Source organism: Ursus americanus, chromosome 22 (assembly GCF_024610735.1).
Source record: "Ursus americanus isolate L20-20 chromosome 22, mUrsAme1.1.p, whole genome shotgun sequence".
Classification (NCBI taxonomy): Eukaryota; Metazoa; Chordata; class Mammalia; order Carnivora; family Ursidae; genus Ursus; species Ursus americanus.
Window position 1 is genome coordinate 25,634,364 of NC_142148.1, and position 18,690 is coordinate 25,653,053.

Here is an 18,690-nt window from a genome sequence, read left to right on the forward strand (position 1 = left end):
AATAGGGAAAGGACAGTCTTCAATAAACGGTTCTTGGACACTTGGGTAGCCGCATGCAAAAAGAATCTCATACCATACACAAAAATTAACTCAAAAGGTATCTTAGGGGCGCCTGGGTGGCTCAGTCGTTAAGCGTCTGCCTTCGGCTCAGGGCGTGATCCTGGTGTTCTGGGATCGAGCCCCGCATCAGGCTCCTCCGCTCTGAGCCTGCTTCTTCCTCTCCCACTCCCCTTGCTTGTGTTCCCTCTCTCGCCATCTCTCTGTCAAATAAATAAATAAAATCTTTAAAAAAAAAAAAAAAAGTATCTTAGACCTGAATAGAAAAGCAAAAACTATAAAACTTCTAGAAGAACAGTTACAAGAAAATCTTTGTGACCTTGAGTGAGGCAAAGATGTCTTAGATACAACAGCAATAGCATAATCTATATTTTAAAAATTAATAAAATGGATTTCATCAAAATTTAAAACTTATATACTTCAAAAGATATATTTAAAAAATGAGGGGTGCCTGGGTGGCACAGCGGTTAAGCGTCTGCCTTCAGCTCAGGGCATAATCCCGGCGTTATGGGATCAAGCTCCACATCAGGCTCCTCCACTATGAGCCTGCTTCTTCCTCTCCCACTCCCCCTGCTTGTGTTCCCTCTCTCGCTGGCTGTCTCTATCTCTGTCGAATAAATAAATAAAATCTTAAAAAAAAAAAAAAAAGAAAGATATGGACCTAGAGGGTATTATGCTAAGTGAAATAAGTCAAACAATGACAAATATCATATGATTTCATTTATATGTAGAATCTACAACAAAACAAACGAACAGACAAAACAGAAGCAGACTCATAAATACACAGAACAAATCAATGGTTGCCAGAGGAGGTGGGATGGGGGGATGGGCAAAACAGGTGAAGGGGATTAAGAGGTACAAATCTCCAGCTATATAAAATAAATAAGTCCAGGGGTGCCTGGGTGGCTCAGTTGGTTAAGCACCTGCCTTCGGCTCAGGTCATGATCTCAGGGTCCTGGGATCAAGGCCTGCTTTGGGCGCTCTGCTCAGTGGGGAGCCTACTTCTCCCTCTCCCTCTGCCTGTTTCTCCCCCTGATCGTGCTCTCACTCTCTAATAAATAAACAAAATCTTAAAAAAATAAAATAAGTAAGTCATGAGGATGTGAAGTACAGCATAAGAAATACAGTCAAAAATACTGTAATATTGTAATATCTCTGCATGGTGACAGAGGGTAACTACACGTGCAATGGTATGCATTTTGTAATGTATATAAAATACATCATCATGTTGTACAACTGAAACTAGTAATACTGAATGTCAATTCTACTTCAATTTTTTAAAATTAAAAAAAAAGAAAATGAAAGGCCACAGGCTAGAGGAAAAATCTTTGTAAATCACCTATCTGATAGAGGACTTGTATCCAGAATACATAAAAAAATTCTTACAACTTAATGATAAAACAAACAGCCCAATTTAAAAAATGGACAAAAGATCTGTACAAAAGATCTATACAACTGGCTTAATAAGCACATGCGATGACGTTCAATATCATTCATCATTAGGAAATGCAAACCAAACCCACAATAAGGCACACCACACACCCGCGAGAATGGCTAACCTCAAAGACACAGACGATAACAAGCGTGGATGAAGATGGAGAAACTGGAACCCTCATATACTGATAGGAATATAAAATGGTAAAGCCATGGGAAAGCTTGGCAGTATCTTTAAAAAAGTGAAACATAAACTTACCATACTACCTGGCAATTCCCATCCTAGGCATTTACCCCAGAGAAGAGGAAATAGTTTTCCATACAAAGACTTGTACATGAATGTTCCTAATAGCTTTGATCACAAAAGTCCAAAGCTGGAAACAATCCAAACACCCATCAACTGGTGAAGGGAGAAACAAAATGCAGTACAGTCATGCAATGGAATAGTATTCAGCAATAAAAAGAAGTGAACTACCAATTCCTGTTACAGCACTGACGAACCCCATAAACGTTATGCCAAGTTAATGAAGCCAGATGCAAAAGTCGATATGGTCTATGATAACACTTATGTGAAATGCCCAAGAAAGGCAAATCTAGAGACAGAGAGATCAGCGGTTGGCTGGTGTGGGAACAGGGACTGACTCCAAGTGTCAACCCCTTGGCTGAAAGGGAACCTGCTGGGATGACAGAAATGGTCTAAATTTTGTGTCATTGTGATGAGCACAAGTCTATACATTCACTAAAATTGAATGAACTATATTCACTGAACTACACACTTAAAATAAGTCATTTGAATGATAAATGAACTATATTATTCATAATATTCAGTTCATAAAGTAAATGAACTATATTCATTGAACTATACACTTAAAATCAGTCATTTTATGGTGTTAAGTGACATCTTTATAAACCTGAAGAAGAAAAAAAACCAGCTCAAGGGAGGACTTGCCACAGTTGAAACAAGTCTGGCAAAACAATGGTAATTGTTGAATCTGGGTGATAGGTTATGGGGGTTCCTTATACTATTTCTTCTACTTCTGTAGATGTTGAACATTTTTTATAATAAAAAGTATTTTTTTTAATATACAGATTTTTTTAAAGATTTTATTTATTTATTTATTTGACAGAGATAGAGACAGCCAGCGAGAGAGGGAACACAAGCAGGGGGAGTGGGAGAGGAAGAGGCAGGCTCATAGCAGAGGAGCCTGATGTGGGGCTCGATCCCATAACGCCGGGATCACGCCCTGAGCCGAAGGCAGACGCTTAACCGCTGTGCCACCCAGGCGCCCCTAAAAAGTATTTTTTTAAACAGACATTTTTATGTGTACAAAAATGTTCTGGGAAAAAAAATTTTAATCAAAGACTTGATACCTTTGATGAATGGACTGGGAGTAGCTGGGTGACTTTCTTTTCTTTTATAGCTTTTTTATCTTAACTTTTTTCCATGTACATGGATCACCCATATTCAAAATAAAAATTTATATTTTAAGAAGGAGAAGGAAATGGGCTGCCTCTGAAAATACTTGGGCAAATTCCCCTGAAAATGTACAGAAAATGGGAGCTATAAGGTAAGAACAATCCAGAGGGGATTCTGGCAACAGATATGTGAATAACCAGTGCTCGTTCCGGCAGCACATACACCAAAACTGGAACGATACAGAGAAGATTCGCATAGCCCCCAGGGAAAGACATGTGAGTAACCAGACCAGGTCAGTTCTTAACCGTAGGGAGAGTATTGTAGACCCCTCTGAGAATCTTGTAAATCACCAGACCTAAGGTAGGACACATGGAATACAGTCAAGGATACTGTAACAATGTTGTATGGTAGTTACACTGTAGTAAGCATAGGTTTAGAGTTGCTGAATCAAGTTGTTGAATCACTATGTCGTGTGCCTGAAACTAATACAACATGGTGTGTCAACTATACTTCAATTAAAAAAAAAAAAAAAGGTTACAGACCCTGTTCCCAGAAAAAACACTCCAAACACAATCTGATGTATGATTCCAGGAGGATCAAGGTCCTAGAAGTTCATGGGCCCCAGATAAGACCCTTGTACTGGTTACCATTCAAACCTCTTGTGACTCTTTCACTTCATTACTTCTGCAGCCCAGGCAGCCTGATAGAGAATGTATGACCTGTAGTTTGTTTCTGTAAGGAAGCTGGGGAGTAGCAAAATACCTGCTTCTTGGGAAAGTCCTTTGTATCTTCCTTTAATTTTCAATTGATCATCATAGGAACTTCCATGTGAAGTTCAGTCTGAAAAAGCCAACTAAGTATTTAGCAAATGCCTGTTCAGAGCCAAGAAAGGAGTAGGAGTCCTAACCTGTGAACTAGCCCATTCAACATTATTTTGCTTCACTTGGTTTCCAAGTCACGAGACAGCAAAAGCAGCGTGTCAAGAAGCAAGGTGACAGCAATCTAGAAGCTCTTCATGCTGTAATCTAACACATCACTGTAGATATGGGTGATCTGGAAAGTTATAAAGCTCAAGAGACCCAAGAATCAAGGTCTTGCCCTCCCTATCTATTTTATTCTTGGGGGGCTGGGCATGTAGAAAAAACTCTCCCAAGGACCTGATGAAGAACTGCTAGGACTCGAAAGTACCCCCTCACCTCCTAAAATTTGCTCTACCCAGTTTGAAAGGTACGAACAATGAACTTCAAAAAAAAAAAAGTTTCCTCCTGCGAACTAAAAATTAGTTCATTCACTCACATTTCTCTGTGGCCAGAAGTTCACCTTTTCTCTTCTGGAGCCCCCTGCCTTGCAGTCTTCTTTCCCATAAATAGCATCACCTAGCGATTGAGTCTGGCCTGTCTGAACAGCCTTTCTGGTTCCTGGTTCCTAGTCCATACATTTCCTGCCGCAAAAGCAGCACATTCCTGAACAGTAAGCTAGATTCTTGTATTTCCCTCTCAAAGATAGAGTTACCATTTTAAGATCATGTAGTAACTACTCCCCAGATTAAGAAAAAAAGGGAAAAAAGAAAGAAAGAAAAAGGCTGTGGGGCACAGTTTGCCAACAGTTAGCTGAAATCAATTATCCAATCACAATCAGTTAAAGCTCCCCAAGAACTCAAACACACATGCAAGATGGCTAATGACAGCTCAGGACCACTTACCAAGCAGCCGCCACGGAGCTAAAGAACTCACAGAGGAAAAAAGAAAAAAAAAAAAAAAAGAACCAAATTAGCCACAGGAGGCTCTGAAAATGTAGCCTTTATTTCAGAGCCCAGAGATACAGAGTTGCCGTTGAGCAGAGATACACAGAAAGACTCCAAGCTGTTCTCTGGAGTAGGGAAAAACCCGCAGGCAGCTGTGGAAGTCCAAGTGAAATTAGTAACTACCCTCACCAAGCAAGCAACAGACAACCAGACCTAAACCTTGAGGCCAAAAAGGGCAGAAATAAAACACAAGCACTGCACTGACCTTCCCTCTCCCCTTTGGGCATTTATAAAAGAACGCTCACTTAGTTGAAGCAACAGGCTTAAATGGTTCACCTCTGCAAGACTTCAAACTTTGGAATAGAAAAATTACAGAGAGCTCTCTTTGTGCCGGGCGCTCTCATCTCATATTTTATTTAATAATCACAATAATCCTTTGAGGACAGTGTCACCCCTCATTTTAAAAGTAAGGAAGCTGATTCAGTATGGGATAATAAAAAGTTCTGAAGATGGATCGTGGTGACGGTTGCACAACTATGTGAATGTAATTCATGCCACCGGACTGTATGCTTCAAAAACTTAAAATGATACTTTTTGATATATATATATTTTTTTACCACACATGCACAAAGATTTTTAGAATGGTTAACTGTGGCTTAAAAAAAATAGTTTGTCCAAAGTTATGAAATCAATCACAGTGTCAAATTCTAGCCCAGGTCCTTAGACCAAGCCTTAGTTTCTTCATCTGTAAAATGGGCTTTCATAAGGATCACATGGAATATTGGATGGGCATATGGTTTATCAACTGAAATGTACTGTGTGAGCAGAATTTTTTTCCCCTTGAAATCAGGTCACATAGGGGATTACCACACACCTTTAACAGCTTTTGAATTAGAATGTGAGAGCAGGAAACACTTTATAGAGAGACTATCTTATAGCAAATTCAAACACTTAGTGGGACCATGCACGTGACCCACACGGTGAAACCAATCAGAGTGATACAGGAGGGCACCGAGAAGGAAGTGATGAACTGGGTCCTATGTGGGGAATGCCCCTGATAGGGAATCTGGGCCCAAATTCTCAAAACATAATGAAAACCTAGAAGCTTTTAAATGTGAAATCTCCCAATTAAATGTTGGCGACCAACTCAAAAACTTGTAAGTCTGGTGCCAGTCAAAAGCAAACCAAACCAAACTAAACCAAACTACCCCAAATCCAGTCCACGTGAACATGTGGTCCATGGACTGCCAAACTTACAGCATCTGGTGTACCATGAGGAGAAACTGAGGCTCAGAGACGGTAAGTGACTTTCCAGGGCACCCAAAGGCCCTTCTAAACTGGCTTAAGAATTCAGTTCCAACTTGTGTTTTGATTTTGTTTTTTAAGAACTGCTAGTAGCACCCAGCATATCCTCTGAACACAAAACCTGGGGATTTCAGACAGTGGGAGGCCTGTCAGTTTAATGTTCAGGCATAGGTGAGAAATCATGTTAGGAAGGCAGAGAAGGAAGCAATGAAGAGGACTGAGATGGAACTGAGAAGCCCTGGGTGTTCCCAACAGTGCCCCATTTGGGAAACACTAGTGTCAGCAAATGGTTCAGGGATCAAAGCAGGTTGGGGGTGGTAGGTGGCTATCATTCGTCTGTGGCCAGATGGCCCTGCTCATCGTGGGTCCTTCCCACCTTCCTGCCAGTGCCCAGAGATCAAAACTCGACCTTCTCCAACATTCTGCGACCCGCTTCTTTAATGCCAAGATCAAAGGGGAACTTTTGTCCAAGTTGTAAAAGAGAAACCAAGAGGCAACTTAATGTTGTCTCAGCCTCCTCTGAACTTCCTGAGAGGATGAAGGCACGCCTTTAAAGGGACTGCTCGGAGAAAAACATCTGACCCAGGGCCTGGTGTTGGCACCTTAGCTCCAAGGACACAGCGGCTCCAATTCATGCCAGGTAGGGCAACTGGAGAGATCAAAGAGACAGCACAACCAATAGACAGCAGCTTGGAAAGACTACAGAAACTAGGAGCATGGAAAACAAACAAACTTAAATTCGAGTATTTTAAACTGCAGAAGTTTCAACCTGAAATTTTGAAACCATCAAGTCCAAACCTTCATTTCATATATGTCATACGTGGCTACAGACCAAAAAATGCCAAAGTGATTCACCCCAGGTCACACGGTGGATCAGTGTCAGTGCTCGGACTAAGCCCTAGACTGCGGCCTCCCGCTCCAGGACTCCACCCTCCATGGGCTGATTCCAGTCCACACGAGGGGCCCAGACAAGATGGCAACTTCCCGCTCATGGGACCGGTGGCAGAGTGCAGGCCTCCTGCCTCCTGTTCCAGGCGTCTGCCATCCAGACTTCGCCACGAGAAACAGTGCCTGTGCTTCTGACCGGGGCTGCGGGGGTTGCCTAGCACTGCCTCCATCTGCTCAAATGAACCTTGTGGTCATTCAGTCCATTCCCCTGCCTCCAGACTGGATCAAACCCAAATAACCCCAGACCACTGTCAACTGACCTAGCAATTCTACTCCTAGAGAGCAGAAAACTGAAAATATGTGTTCCCACAGAAACACATATGTACACATAAATGTTCACAGTAACATTCACAACAGCCAAAAAGTAGAAAAAAAAATCCCAATGTCCATCAACAGAAGAAAGGCTAAACAAAATGTGGTGTATCCACACAGTGGAATACTATGCAGCCACAAAAAGGAAAGAAGTCCCAACACCTGCTGTAACACGAACTTTGAAAACATTATTTTGTCTTAAAAAAAACAACAAACCCAGATACAAAACACCACATATTCTATGACTGCAGTTATATGAAATGTCCAGAATAGGCAATTCTTATATAGACACAAAGTAGACTAGTGATTGCCAGGGACTGAGGAGAGTGGGGAGTGGGAAGTGACTGCTAATGGGTTTCTTTTTGGGTGATGAAATGTTCTAGAAGTAAATGGTGGTGAAGGTTGCACAACTTTGTGAATATATGAAAAACCACTATACTGTCTATTTCAAAAGGATAAATTTTAGGGTATATGAATTATATCCAGTAAAGGAAAAAGAGAAAACCTGGACAGTATGGACAATGATAGATGTGAGAGAAGCACACAGTTTTATTCTCCAAATGCAGGTTTCCAGACTCCTGTGATGCCTACAAACGTACTCGGAGGACACTTTCCAAGTTTCACCAAAATAATATTCCCCAGAGCATATGCCATAAACTCAGTATTTCCATAAAGAATGAGATATGAGCCTGCCTCTCAGCTAAGACCCAGATGGATCAACTCGGTATCCTGTAACTTTATAAAGTTACCTAAATCCACAGTAGGAGGGAAGCAGAAAAACTAGAGAGAACTTCTGCAGATGTCAGCTAAATCTCTTGCTATGGTGGGAGAAGTCTCGTCCTGCAAGTTTAGGAAACACCCACTGTGCTAACACACCTGAGAGGTAGCAGCCCAAGCCCTGGGAAGAAGAGCCAATGACTAAGAAAAGCAAGGGAGGGAAAAGCCCATAAAATATCTCTAGAAACTTGTATCTATAACCCTTTTTCTTTTTTAAAGATTTTATTTATTTGAGAGAGAGAGAATGAGCCAGGGGGAGCAGCAGCCAGAGGGAGAAGTAGGATCCCCACTGAGCGGAGAGCCCAACCCAGGGCTCCAGACCCTGGGATCATGACCTGAGCTGAAGGCAGCCGCTTAACCGACGGAGCCACCCAGGCGCCCCCTAACTTTCCAAAAACCCAGCCTGTTCCCACGGGTCACTGCATCCACTAGCTTAGTTCTTGGGTTGTATGAATTGCTACAGAAACTCATATACCCCAAAGCAGGTCCACACCCCACCATCCCCACTGGTTGTGAAACAGTTAATGTATACAAGGGTGTGGGGACTGTTCTGACTTCCGTGTAATAAAGTGCTTGACATAGGCCAAACTCAAGTCTATCTGTGACCCCACTTTGCCTGTTACACAAACCCCTCTGTAATAAATTCACTTCCATGCATTTTCACTATTGCATCAAACATAAAGTTTCCCACGTGCACTCTTTAAACTGGCCTCTGTGGCTCACTGTATACATTACATCCTCAGTTCCTTAAAATCAGTTTCTGTATCCACCATGAAAGCACAGGACAATACTCCCAAGCAACACGACATACACTGAATCACTGTGCTTTCCACTGAGCTTATAATAAAATCCCAACTCCCTTTCATGGTTTTCTGCAGGCTGAAAGCAAGCCGGCTCCCCTAATGTCATGTTCTGGAGGGGTGGGAAGGGGAAACACCCTAATAGAACAGTCTATTTCAAAATGCAGCCCATAGACTGCAACTGTAGACTGCAATCCAGGGCAATCACAGGCGTGCTTTTAGAAACACAGCCGCTCCTGCCTCTCTCCAGTTCCATCTTGTATCAATCCCTCCCGCCCCCACCCCTCACCATGCTTCAGCCCCTCCAGCCTTCTGTGTTCCTCAAATATACCACACTCTTTCCCACATGGGTCCTTTACACTTGTGATTTCCTCTGCTAGGAACACTCTTTGCCTTGCCGGTTCCTTCTTGTCAGTCAGGTCTCAACTCAGGTCACCTCTGAAAAGACTTCTCTGACCACGTAATCCGAAGTAGTTGTGTCACCCCATTGCCCCCAGTCACTACCACTTCGCCTTGCTGTCTTCACAGCATGTACCACGATGTGCCGTTATCTTGTTTATCTACTTGTTTCCTTGTTCACTGCCTGTCTCCTCAGACTAGAAAAGCTCCACAACACTGGGCATCTTAACCCTCTACTTCACAACTACACTCCTAGGTCTTGGCACAGAGCACGCAGTTGTATATTTGTTGATTAAGTCAACATGTCCTAGAAACACGTATTACTAACTTACTACCTCTTAAAAGCCTCTGAAAGGAGGAGGAATTACCCAGTGCAATGCTATAAATGCCACTTTATCGTCCTTCTTTGTTATGGCAAGGGAGGGTGTGACTCCTCCCCCCGTCACATTCTTATACCATTCTTGTTCTGAATGTGGTCCAGAAAAAATTTGGTTTCGACATATCACTCATAGTTTAATTGAAATCTGAGACCACAGAAATCAGGCAAGGCTGGGAAATCTTTTACCTGACGTCAGGTTCTAAATAAGGAATCCCTCATTAAACAAAAAGGATGTTATCTTGTTGGTTAACAGAAGGAGGGAAACTCATTGTTGGCCAATAACCCGCCCTTGTTTGGAGAAAGCCAACACCAAAGAATTTAAACAAGAATCTGCCTTTGCTAAAGTCAAATGTCACCTCCTTTTTTTCTGTGTTCTCCTTTGCATTCACTCCTAGGATAAAATTATCTGCTGAGGAAGCAATATACAGGAAGACCTAGAAAATCACTCTGGACGAAGTGACTTCAATTCTGGTTCTGGTCTCTTGACAAGCAGAATGTGAGCTGAAATTCTGGAAGAAAGGCCACTCCTTCATAGTTCTGTTTCCAGGGTTCTGTATAGGAGCCAGTAAGTTCTGATCCACTTTCCAGGCACAGCTCTTTCACCTGCACCCTTATCCACACACAGCCTTCATCCTAACGAGATCCATTCTAATGAACTTTTTCCCTAAAGAGTTGCGTGCCCCTACAGGGGCACCCAAGGGGCAGGCAGCCAGACAAGGCTACTAGAGTGTTTTTCAAAACATAGTTCACAGATCACCTGCATCATAATCACTGGAGTGCTTATAAAAGTGCAGATTCCTGGGCATCACCTAGACCTCTGGAATTAGAACTTTGGGAGTGGGGCTCAGGAAACTGCATTTTTAACATGCCTCCCCCACACACCCCGAGAGTCTTATGCGCAGTGAAGTTTGAGAACCAATAGGATAAAAGCTTTCAAGGAGAGAGGCAGACAGTTGATTCAGAGAAGACCCGATAAATGTTTAGGAAGGGTCTGGAGACAGAAAATGGAGGAGAGGGGTGTAAGGTCATGCTCCGGGGTGGCGGCAGTCAAGACCTGTGCGCGGTGGGGACACTTGTCGAAGATGGAAATGAGGACAGGCCTCTGGAAAGAATCTGAGACGGGGCTTGGGCTGGGAGGCTGGTCAGAGGTGAGGTCGCATTCGCGGACTGGTCAGGACAGAGGGGAGGCGGAAGGCGGAGAGCAAAGTCTGGACGTAAGGAGGAGGAGCGAGGGTGGGAATAATAGGGGACTCTTCGGAGGGATCGGGGCTGGGAAGTGAAAATTAGAAAAAGGGGGTCACAGGAGGCGGAGACCAAAGCAGCAATAGGAACCGGCGGAGACAGTCCGAGACCTTTCCTCCGACCGAGTGCCTCCCCCAAAACTCCGGGCCTTGACAAGCCTGAGTGCGGGGCCAGGGTCGGGTAGGGGGAGTTTGGGCGGGACAAGCCCAGTCAGGTACGTCCCTCAAGCCTGAGCTAGGGGTCCCGGAGGTGGCTCGGGCCAGGCATGGGGAGCTGGAAGGTCCTGGGATCCCCCGGAGGGCCCAGCTCCAGCTCTGGCTCCCGGAGTCTCCTTCACTCACCATCACCGTCGCCATCTTGGATCCACGTGTCGCCGTAATGACGTCAGCGGAAGTGGTGTTTCCCTGGTTACGGAGTTTAACTCCGTTGGGTGCTGCCTGACTTCAAACTCTTCTGTAGTCGTGGTCAGCGGAGGGGCGAGAAGACTTCGCTCCTGATCTGCAGCCCGGTCTGAGCGGTGAGGTCGCTGATGAGGTGACGAGCGGATGGTGTAACTATGGGAGCCATATTAAGTCCTGGCAGAAACTGCTACTCCTCCTCCTCCTCTTCGTCCTCCTCCTTCTCTTTCCCCCCCACTGTATTGTGGGTAATGGGGGTGTGCGTAACGCGCCTGTACTCTGGACGCCATCTTTACTATTGGCAGGAGATCCGTTGCCAGGGTTACCTGAGGCCTTGATTGGATGAGTGGAATTGGTACCAGGACTTCAAAAACCGCCCAACTCCGGGAATAATTTGTAATTAAATATATAATTATTTGTTTGACTACTTTATATCCTCTCTAATAGATTGTAATCACTATGAGGGTAGGATCCTGTCTTTTATTTAACCTTACTCCACCTTATTGCCAAAATAGGTTCGGGATTATAATAAATTTATGATGAGGATTCAATGACATAATGTTACGTAGTATGTATACAATAAATAATTGTCATTATATACTTATGTATACTTCTTCGGGTAGATGGCAAGTGCCCAATACAATACACTACTTATTAAAGGAATGAATGAAAAGCAGTGTATTTAGTAGAGGAAGACATCTTTGAATGTGGACCTCACCATGGTCTGGTTAGCTAAGACTGTGACCGAAGTAAGTCACTCAATCTTCCTAAGCCTCAACTTCCAATATCTGGAAAGGGTCTCAAAGAGTCACAGTGTTAAAATTGGGAGAGGCCAGAAAGTTCATTTATTCCATGTATTACTGTAAAGTGGATACAGTACCAGCACTACCAGTGACTGTCTCAAAAAGTTGTTAAAAGAATAATAATGATTAAAAATAATCAGCACTTACTGAGCATTTGCTGTGTGCCACAGCCCTTAGCATTATCCTAACACCATTCATAAGACTCTCTTATCTAATCCTACCTCTTGGCAGGAGGACAGCTGAACTCTGATCCCCACCGTGGTGCTGGGTAGTGGATTGTCCACAAAGATGGCTGCCAACAAATCCTCCTGTCTTTGCCTGAGCATGCTGTTTCTTCCATCAGGAGGTAGATTCTATTTCTCTTCTCTTTGGATCTGGCTGGTCCTGTCACTTGCTTTGACCAAAGAATGTGGTATAAATGACTCTGCTGGTTCTGGTCTAAGCCTTAAGAGGCTTGGTGGCTTTGGCTTCCACTGTCTTCCACTGTCTGGCTACCCTGCTAGGGAGCCACATGGAGAGAGAGGGAGGCCCACCCAACTCCTCAAGATATTCTAGAAACTCCAGCGGAGCACGACACATGTGAATGAAGTCATCTTGGACATTTCATCCCCAGCTGAACTGCCGGCTGAATGCAGCCACATGCATACCCTCATCAACACCATGTGGAAGAGAAAAACTGCCCAGCGGAGCCCAGTTGTCTAAGATTTTGGAGTGGTTTCTCATGTGCAGTGGGTAATTGAAACACACATCCATTAACTCTTGTGACTCACACAACCATCCTGGAGAAGAGCAGAAAGATATCATCCCCAAGGGCGAGGAAAGATTAAGAGACTAGGAGGAATCTTCCTGGAGTCTCAAAGCTGGTAAGCCATAGATTCCAAACTTGCAACCAGTTCTCCTGGTGCTTGAATCCTGGGTGTTTCCCACCATTTCTGGATGCCTGAAGAGGAATGACTGATAAGGAGCAAATCTCCATGAATGGCATATTATTCCTCAGTATTTTCCATTTTCCCCCTCCTTGTACTTTCCATTTCCCCAGAGGGCTTTCATATCTCAATCTCTTTTGGTAACATACACTAGAATCCTAAAACTAGACTGTCAGTGTTCAGTTCCCATCTCCACCACCCACCAGCTCCATGACATATTCAAGTTTCTTCTTGAAAACTTTTTTTTTTAATTGCGGTAAAATCAACACATAAAATTTACCAGGCATGCAGTTCCAGGTACCTGGAAAAATGCTTCTCCAAGGAGAATGGGAAGGTAGAGCTGGGCTTAGGGGGAGCAAATCTGATCCTTAGGTGTCTCCAACGAGAAGGGTAGGATGAACTAATCTGTGTTTTTTCACACTGGTTTCAGTTGTTTATTGCTAAATAACCCACCACCCTAAAACTCAGTGGCTCAAAACAACAATTTATTAATCCTCTTAACTCTGTGGGTTAGCAGTCTGGGCCATTCTGATAGGCTCACCTGTGATCTCTCATGCACTTTCAGCGGACAGCTGGGTGTTTGCTGCTGGCTGTCAGCAGGGCCTCTCTCTCATCCCCAGGGAGGGTAGTGAAGGCTCCTTCACATTATAGTCTCAGGTCCATGGCGGTGAGAGAAAGCTGCAAGGCCTCCTAAGGCCTAAGCTTCAGAACTCCTATAGCATCAGTTCTGCCACACTCTGTTGGCCAAAACAAGTCACAAGGTCAGTCCAGAGGTCAGAGTGGGAGGGGACCACACATGGGCATGAATTCAGGGGGGCATGATTTCTTGAAGGTCATTTTGTAACAATCCACTGTGCCATCCTTGCTTCACACCCCATGAGGCCTCTGTGGCAGCTTTCTATGTGGCCTCCTCCTGCTTGCTGCTCCTGTCACCTCTAATCTTGGTTCTCCATTTAACAGCCATTGTGACAACATAAAATCTCAAGTCCTCACCATGGCCTGCAAGGCCCTGCATGACCGGGCTCGTCTCCTACCGTTCTTCCCCTCACTCACCGGGCTCCAGCCACACAGATATTCCTGGAACTGGCCTTGCTCATCTGCACCTCAAGACCTTTGCACGTGCAGTTCCTTCTATCTGGAATATTCTTCTCTCAACGTTTTGTGTGGTTAGCTCCTTCTCATGTTTGGGTCTCAGCTCAACTGTCACCTCCTCAGAGAGGTGTTCCCTGGCCCGCATATAGATATAGATATAATTTGGTCATTTGTTATTCTCTATCTCCCATGAAGACCTGGGCTGGATTTATGTTGTTACCAACTGTGTCCATATTAAGTACGTGCTCAAAAAAATTTTTTTTCCAATGTTTGCATTATAAATTAATCTCAAGCCTCACTCTATCAGTTGGGAAACGATCCAGCAGTAAGGAAGAACCCTCCCACACACCCCAAAATAACAGTGGCTTAACAAGTTGGAAGCTTACTTTCCTCTGTCTTCACTTGGTTTCCCCCAGCAGCCAACTCTGAGAAAGGATTCAAGCCAGAGTAGTTTACTTGGGAGGTGAAGGGACACCAGAAGGCAATGCCGTGCAGGAGCTGGCTTATACTGCTTGCAAGAGCCAATAGTTAAATTTTTGGGAATTTTGTAAGCCAATTGTTGGCCGTAGGCATTATTGAAAATTAAGTTATGTAAATTTTAAATTAAATAAATAATATTAAAACCAAAAATATGAAATATGCAAAACTCCACTTCTTAATCACTTTACTATATTTTACTACTACCTATGCTCTTGAGGTTATTCATATCTATTTTATCTGTACAATAGAAATACTATGAAATGGTGGGCTAGTGCCCATCTTTCCCCAGTTCTGAGTTCAGTAGCTTTGAATTGGTAGCAGAGCCAACTTACCCATTAATTCAGTAGGCACAGTTCACAAGGCCCACTCCACTTTCAGAGGCCATGAGAAGAAATTAATTTCTTTTAAAATCAGAAGGAAAATACGAATTTTGGGGTCAAAGGGAAAGTTTTCATATGTCCTATTGGTATATTCATCTTTCTATCGATGCAGTTATCGACTAGATATTTAATGTTTAAATAAATATTTATGTATATTAAATATATAGAACTTAAAATATTCTTTTTTATATTTATAAATATAAAATATAATATATATTATAAAGAGGATGGGTCCTACAAAGGCAAAAGTGCCTAAGGCCCATGAAAGTCATAATGCAGTTCTGGTTGGTAGCTTGAAATTGGCAAGAGTGGGAATATTTATACCCCCCTAAATTAGCAAATGCTACAAATCAGGGCTCGAATTTTTGTTTTGCTAGCAAACATTTTCTGTAAAGGGCCAGGTAGTAAATACATTAGACTTTGTAGACTGTGTGATCGTGTCATAATTCTCAACCCTGCTTTGCAGTACGAAAGCCACTACAGACAACAAATAACGGGTGTCGCTGTGTTCCAATAAAACGTAGTCTGCCCTCGTTTGCCAAAACCTGGTCTAGACTTCACGTGCTAAACCATAAGGCAATAGTGCAGGTAAAGCGTTAAGTGTGCTGTATCTGTAGCTGTTACAGTGTGATCAGCACAAAAATGTGACAGTATCTGAAGCTCTTACCTGAGTTGGCAAAGAAGTTGCTCATGTCATTGACTGAGTGAAGTTCCAATGTACATCTTCATTATTTCATTTTCATTTTATTCATGAATATAAATGAAACTATCAACCCACAGGCATGTCAGAACTATACTTGGAGAAGGTATGTTGTCAAGCAACTTACCTCTGTGAGTAACTGAAGCATAATCCTATGGGGAAACTCTGGGAAACAACCCAAAATACATCTCACAGTTACAGCACCAAGGGAGCAAGGGAGCTGGGGTATTTATACACCAACTCCCAAAAGTCATTAGTTGAGGATTTATCCCAGAGCGGCTAAATTCTTCAGCCCTTTGGGCCTTCTAGGAACCCTGGCAGCTGAGGCTTTCTGCAACTTTAAGAAAAGAGCCCTCAGGCATACAGTGGTGCAGATAATGGCAGCTAAACGTCTAGCCCTAGCCCGCTTCAAGGGTTACTGACAGTGCATGCCACACCCTCTGAGGTAAAAGTCTGGAGGATCCTCCTAGTTGCTCTGGTGGCTGTGCTTAAAATATTTTCCGAGATCTAGGCCCCATCCAGCTTTGCCATCCTTTGAGTTAATTCATGTTCCTCAGGGTCCAAGATGGTAGCTAGAGCTCCAGCCTTCACATGCACGTTCTAGGCAGCAAGATAGAGGAAGAGATGAAAAATAAGTGGCAAAGAGTCCACATCAGTTGTCTTTTAAGGAAGGGTACCGAAAGGTGCTATAGCACGCTTCCACTTACAACCCATTCATCAGAACTCAATCACCTGGCCACACTTAGCTGCAAGAGAGAGTGGGAAGTGCAGCCTTCATTCTGGGCAGGCATCTGCCCCCTGATAAAAACGCTACTTCTCTGGAAGAAGGGGGATCATGGATATGGCGACAACTAGCAGTCATTGACAACTTCCAAAAGGCAAGAGATGCAAATGGAATGCAAACTGATATAGCCTTACATCAGAATATACGGTGATGAGGACAGACACTTGACAAAACTGAGGGCCCAGGTCAGGGAATAAGGAGGCAGTTTTATTTCAACTCACGGGGGGGGGGGGAATGAAACAAGTACTTTCCCTGTGTTTAAACTCAAAGCCACAGCTAGACACTAGATTACAGCAAGTCATTGACATCTTAGAATGGGGCACCTTATCTATGCCTTCCTTTGACGCCTTCCAGAGGAGCGGTGCATGCAGTTTTCCCAAAGAATTGGTGGCACTAAATTTATCTCCATGTTTTTGTTTGCCTTTTTATTGAACAGACTTTATTTTTTTAGAGCAGTTTTAGGTTTACAGAAAAATGAGTAGAAAGCACAAATACCCTCTCATCCAGCCCCCAGTTTCCTCTATTATTAACACGTTGCCTTAGTGTGCTACCCATGTTACAGTTGATGAGCCTATTAACCTAGGTCCACAGTTTACATTAGGATTCACTCTTTCTGTTGTACATTGAGTTTTGACAGATGTACCTATCATTAAGAGCATCATACAGAACAGCTTCACTATCCTAAAAATCCCCTATGTTCCATTCTATTCATCCCTCCCTCTCTGCCAAACCCCTGGAAACCATTGATCTTAGGATCTCTGTAATTTTGTCTTTCCCAAAATGTCCTAGAGTTAGCATCATATAGTATGGAACCTTTTCAGATTGGCTTCTGTCACTCAGCTATGTGCGTGTAAGTTTCTTCCATGCCTTGATACCTCATTTCTTTTGATCACTGAACTCTATTCCATTACATGGATATACCACTGTTTGTTTATCCATTCACCTGTTGAAGGACATCTCTGTTGCTTCCAAATTTTGACAATTATAAATAAAGCTACTACAAACATTAGTGTGTAGGTTTTTACATGGACAAAAGTTTTCAAATTGCTTCAGTAAATATCAAGGAGTGCAATTACTGGACTGTATGGTAAGAATATGTTTAGTTTTTTTTTAAGATTTAATTTATTTAATCTGACAGAGGAACAGAGCACAAACAAGGGAGCAGCAGGCAGAGAGAGAGGGAGAAGCAGGCCCCCCACAGAGCAGGGAGCCCGACTCAGGCCTCAATCCCAGGACCTCAGGATCATAACCTGAGCCAAAGATAGACACTTAACTGACTGAGCCACCTAGGTGCCCCAGGAATATGTTTAGTTTTGTAAGAAACTGTCAAATGTCTTCCAAAATGGCTGCAACATTTTGCATTCCTGCCAGCAACGAATGAGAGTTCCTGTTGCTCCCTGTTCTTGCCAGCCTTTGGTGTTGTCAGTGTTTGGATTTTGGCCATTCTAAGTAGTGTGCAGTGGTATCTCATTGTTGTTTTAATTTGTATTTCTCTAATGACATAAGATGTTGAGCATCTTTTCATAAGCTTATTTGCCTTCTGCATGTCTTCTTTCATAAGGTGTCTATTTCAGGTCTTTGGCCATTTCTTTATTGGGTTGTTTGTTTTCCAATTGTTGGCTTTTAAGGGTTCTTTGTATATTTTGGATATTGGTCTTTTATTAGATAAGTGTTTTGCAAATATTTCCTCCCAGATTGGAGCTTGTCTTTTCATTTTCTTTTTTAAAAAAAATATTTTATTTATTTATTTGAGAGAGAGAGAGAGACAAGCAGGGGGAGCAGCAGGCAGAGGGAGAAGCAGGCTCCCTCATGCTCATCAGGGAGCCCGATATGGGGCTCGATCCCAGGACCCCGGGATCGTGACTGAGCTGAAGGCAGACACTTAACCAACTGAGCCATCCAGATGTCCCCATTTTCTTTTTTTTTTTTTTAAGATTTTATTTATTTGACAGAGAGAGACAGCCAGCGAGAGAGGGAATACAAGCAGGGGGAGTGGGAGAGGAAGAAGCAGGCTCCCAGCAGAGGAGCCTGATGTGGGGCTCGATCCCAGGACCCCGGGATCACGCCCTGAGCCGAAGGCAGACGCTTAACGACTGCACCACCCAGGCGCCCCAAGATGTCCCCGTTTTCTTGACAGTGTCTTTCTCAGAGCTGAGTTTTTCATTTTAATGGAGTCTAATTTATCAATATTTTCCTTCCTGGAATGTGCTTGGGTGTCATATCTGTCCCCATGTTTCAATCTGTCTTCCCTGTGACCAGAGGGATGAATCACAGTATAGACAGTGTAAACCGACAGAGCAGGAGGACGGGCAT

At 43.3% G+C, this 18,690-nt stretch overlaps 1 protein-coding gene and 1 non-coding gene across 2 annotated transcripts in view; one reads left to right on the top strand and one right to left on the bottom strand.

Annotated features, from left to right (window-relative positions):
- TM9SF4 (transmembrane 9 superfamily member 4) overlaps positions 1-11,293 on the bottom strand; it is a 52,082-nt gene extending 40,789 nt beyond the window's left edge. The window contains exon 1 of the mRNA XM_045807086.2: positions 11,156-11,293. Within this exon, the coding sequence (XP_045663042.1) occupies positions 11,156-11,170 (15 nt within the window). The 5' untranslated portion in view covers positions 11,171-11,293. The remainder of the gene's footprint in view (positions 1-11,155) is intronic.
- On the top strand, positions 3,108-3,212 carry LOC123800934 (U6 spliceosomal RNA). The gene has a single exon (XR_006782066.2). It is a non-coding gene; the product is annotated as a U6 spliceosomal RNA (small nuclear RNA).
- Positions 11,294-18,690: the final 7,397 nt, after the last annotated feature.